Genomic DNA, 2,076 nt, shown 5'->3' with positions numbered 1-2,076 from the left:
TGAAAATAACATGATGATTTCCGGTTGTGACTGGTTCAGTGGCTAGTCGGTTGTTGTACCTTATCCATCGGCTTCAGCAGTTGTAGCTGTCTTGTGAAGATGAACACGGTTTTATCCAGAGCCAACTCGTTGTTCGCCTTCTCCCTGAGCGTGATGGCTGCTTTAACTTTCGGCTGCTTCGTCACCACTGCGTTCAAAGACAGGAGAGTTCCGGTGGACATCCACGTCTCCAAAGTTATGCTGTAAGACATCCTCTGTTAGCAGCTGTCGGCTCGGACCGAGTGCAAACTGCCAGCTGGGCTTTCTTTTACAGTTTCATGTTGTTTTTCTTTTATTAATTATTCTTTTACCTCCTTACCAGTAGGAAGGAGTCAGAAACAGAAGGTTTTAGTGGTAAATGCATGTGTCCTGCAGACTTCCGGGTGGTGGTGGTTATACAAACTGCTATGATGCTAATTTCTGACTTTACATGGAGAATACTATCAGTCTGTACATTTGAGAATCAATAAATGAAATACATGTTGAAGCTCAGAGACTAAAAGCTGTAGCTTTATCACGTATGTAGGATTTAAGCATTTATTATTTCAATTATTTCAATTCAAATTTGGTTGGATCTTTTTTGTCCACAACCAAAGTCCATTTCTTTGTGTTATTAAAAGCTGAACCGAATTTTTTACAATTGGGAATTTATTAGTTGTCATAAATAAATTGGTAATAAAGGTTTCAGTAGTCCTTCAATAAACGCCTGGGGGGGGAAGGTTACTCCACCCCCTACTTTATAAGGTGTAAACTATAATTACAGACATGTCTCAGTAAATTAGGATATATATAAATTAGGATATCATCAAAAATTTGATTTATTTCAGTAATTCAATTCAAAAAGTGATACCCATATCACGTTTTCTGCAGAAGTGATACTCCTATGCAGAAGTGCTTTTATTTCTGCTCATTTTGATGATTCTGGCATACAGTTAGAGTTAATCAGAAAATTAAAATATGACTTCAGACCAATAGATCAACAAGGCATGGACTGCAACTGGAGTCTGTGTTATAGAGCCAGCACATAGACGGATCCAGGACCGGGACTACTGCTGTCCCATTCCTCATGTTGAGCCTCTCCAGAACCAGAGTCAACATTAGAGGTGTCCTTTATGCATTACAGACAAACAGGATGGGACTGTTGGGAGCCATAATAGCTAAAAGCAGCTTCACCCTATGGGTTGCATTATTTGACCTTAGCCTATAGATCTCAGAGTCCTACAGGATTCATACTCATGTACTCTGGACCCAATGTGGGATGTGCTGGAGAAGGTCAGACTCTACCTTCATCAATGTGAAAAACTAATGCACCACTGGATGGAAATAAACCTTGTGACATTGCAGAAGCTGACTGAAACAATGCCACAGTGAATGTGTGCTGTAATCAAAGCTAAAGGCGGTCCAACAAAATATTAGAGTGTGTAACTTTTTTATTTTTTGGTGGTGACTTTTTTTTTGACCAGGCAGTGTGGTTATATTTGTTTTTATGTATGTTCTTTGCCCTTGTCCATGATTTATCTAAGTATGTATGTAATGTGTGTTTGTATACATATTGTAAAAAAAATCCCGTCGTATATATCTGGTTTTGAGTATTTTATATTGCAAGATTTTGGTACTTTCAGTTCATTGACCTGACCTGTTTGTTTGAAACCTTGTTTCTTTTTGTCATGTTCTTTTTTGACCCTTTTTTTTTTAACAGGAAGAATGTTGATGACTTCACAGGACCCAGAGAACGAAGCGATTTGGGTTTTATCACCTTTGACATCTCGGCTGATATCCTTTTAGCTACAAATATTGCTGAAGACATTTTGTATTGGCTTGCCACTTGGTGCGTTATTCTTTTCATCCTTGACCCAACATGACTCCCACTTTCCACCACACAGTACACTAGTGCTGGGCGATATAATGATACATATCGTGGGGACGATAGAAAAGTGTCTATCGTGATATATTTTCTTCTATCGTCTCTATAGTTTCTGTCGTTTCTATCATAATTGTATCAATGATTCATGTAAATATTTCATAACGTAGGCTACG

The 2,076-nt window shown here is 38.4% G+C and overlaps 1 protein-coding gene across 1 annotated transcript in view; it reads left to right on the top strand.

Moving 5' to 3' along the window:
• Positions 1 to 2,076, top strand: part of spcs3 (signal peptidase complex subunit 3) — a 6,595-nt gene continuing 4,519 nt past the window's right edge. The window contains exons 1-2 of the mRNA XM_017434688.3: positions 1 to 242; positions 1,739 to 1,812. Of these exons, the coding sequence (XP_017290177.1) occupies positions 100 to 242; positions 1,739 to 1,812 (217 nt within the window). The 5' untranslated portion in view covers positions 1 to 99. The remainder of the gene's footprint in view (positions 243 to 1,738; positions 1,813 to 2,076) is intronic.

Source organism: Kryptolebias marmoratus, linkage group LG6, assembly GCF_001649575.2.
Source record: "Kryptolebias marmoratus isolate JLee-2015 linkage group LG6, ASM164957v2, whole genome shotgun sequence".
Taxonomy (NCBI): domain Eukaryota; kingdom Metazoa; phylum Chordata; class Actinopteri; order Cyprinodontiformes; family Rivulidae; genus Kryptolebias; species Kryptolebias marmoratus.
This window is presented reverse-complemented; position numbering and strand designations above follow the sequence as displayed.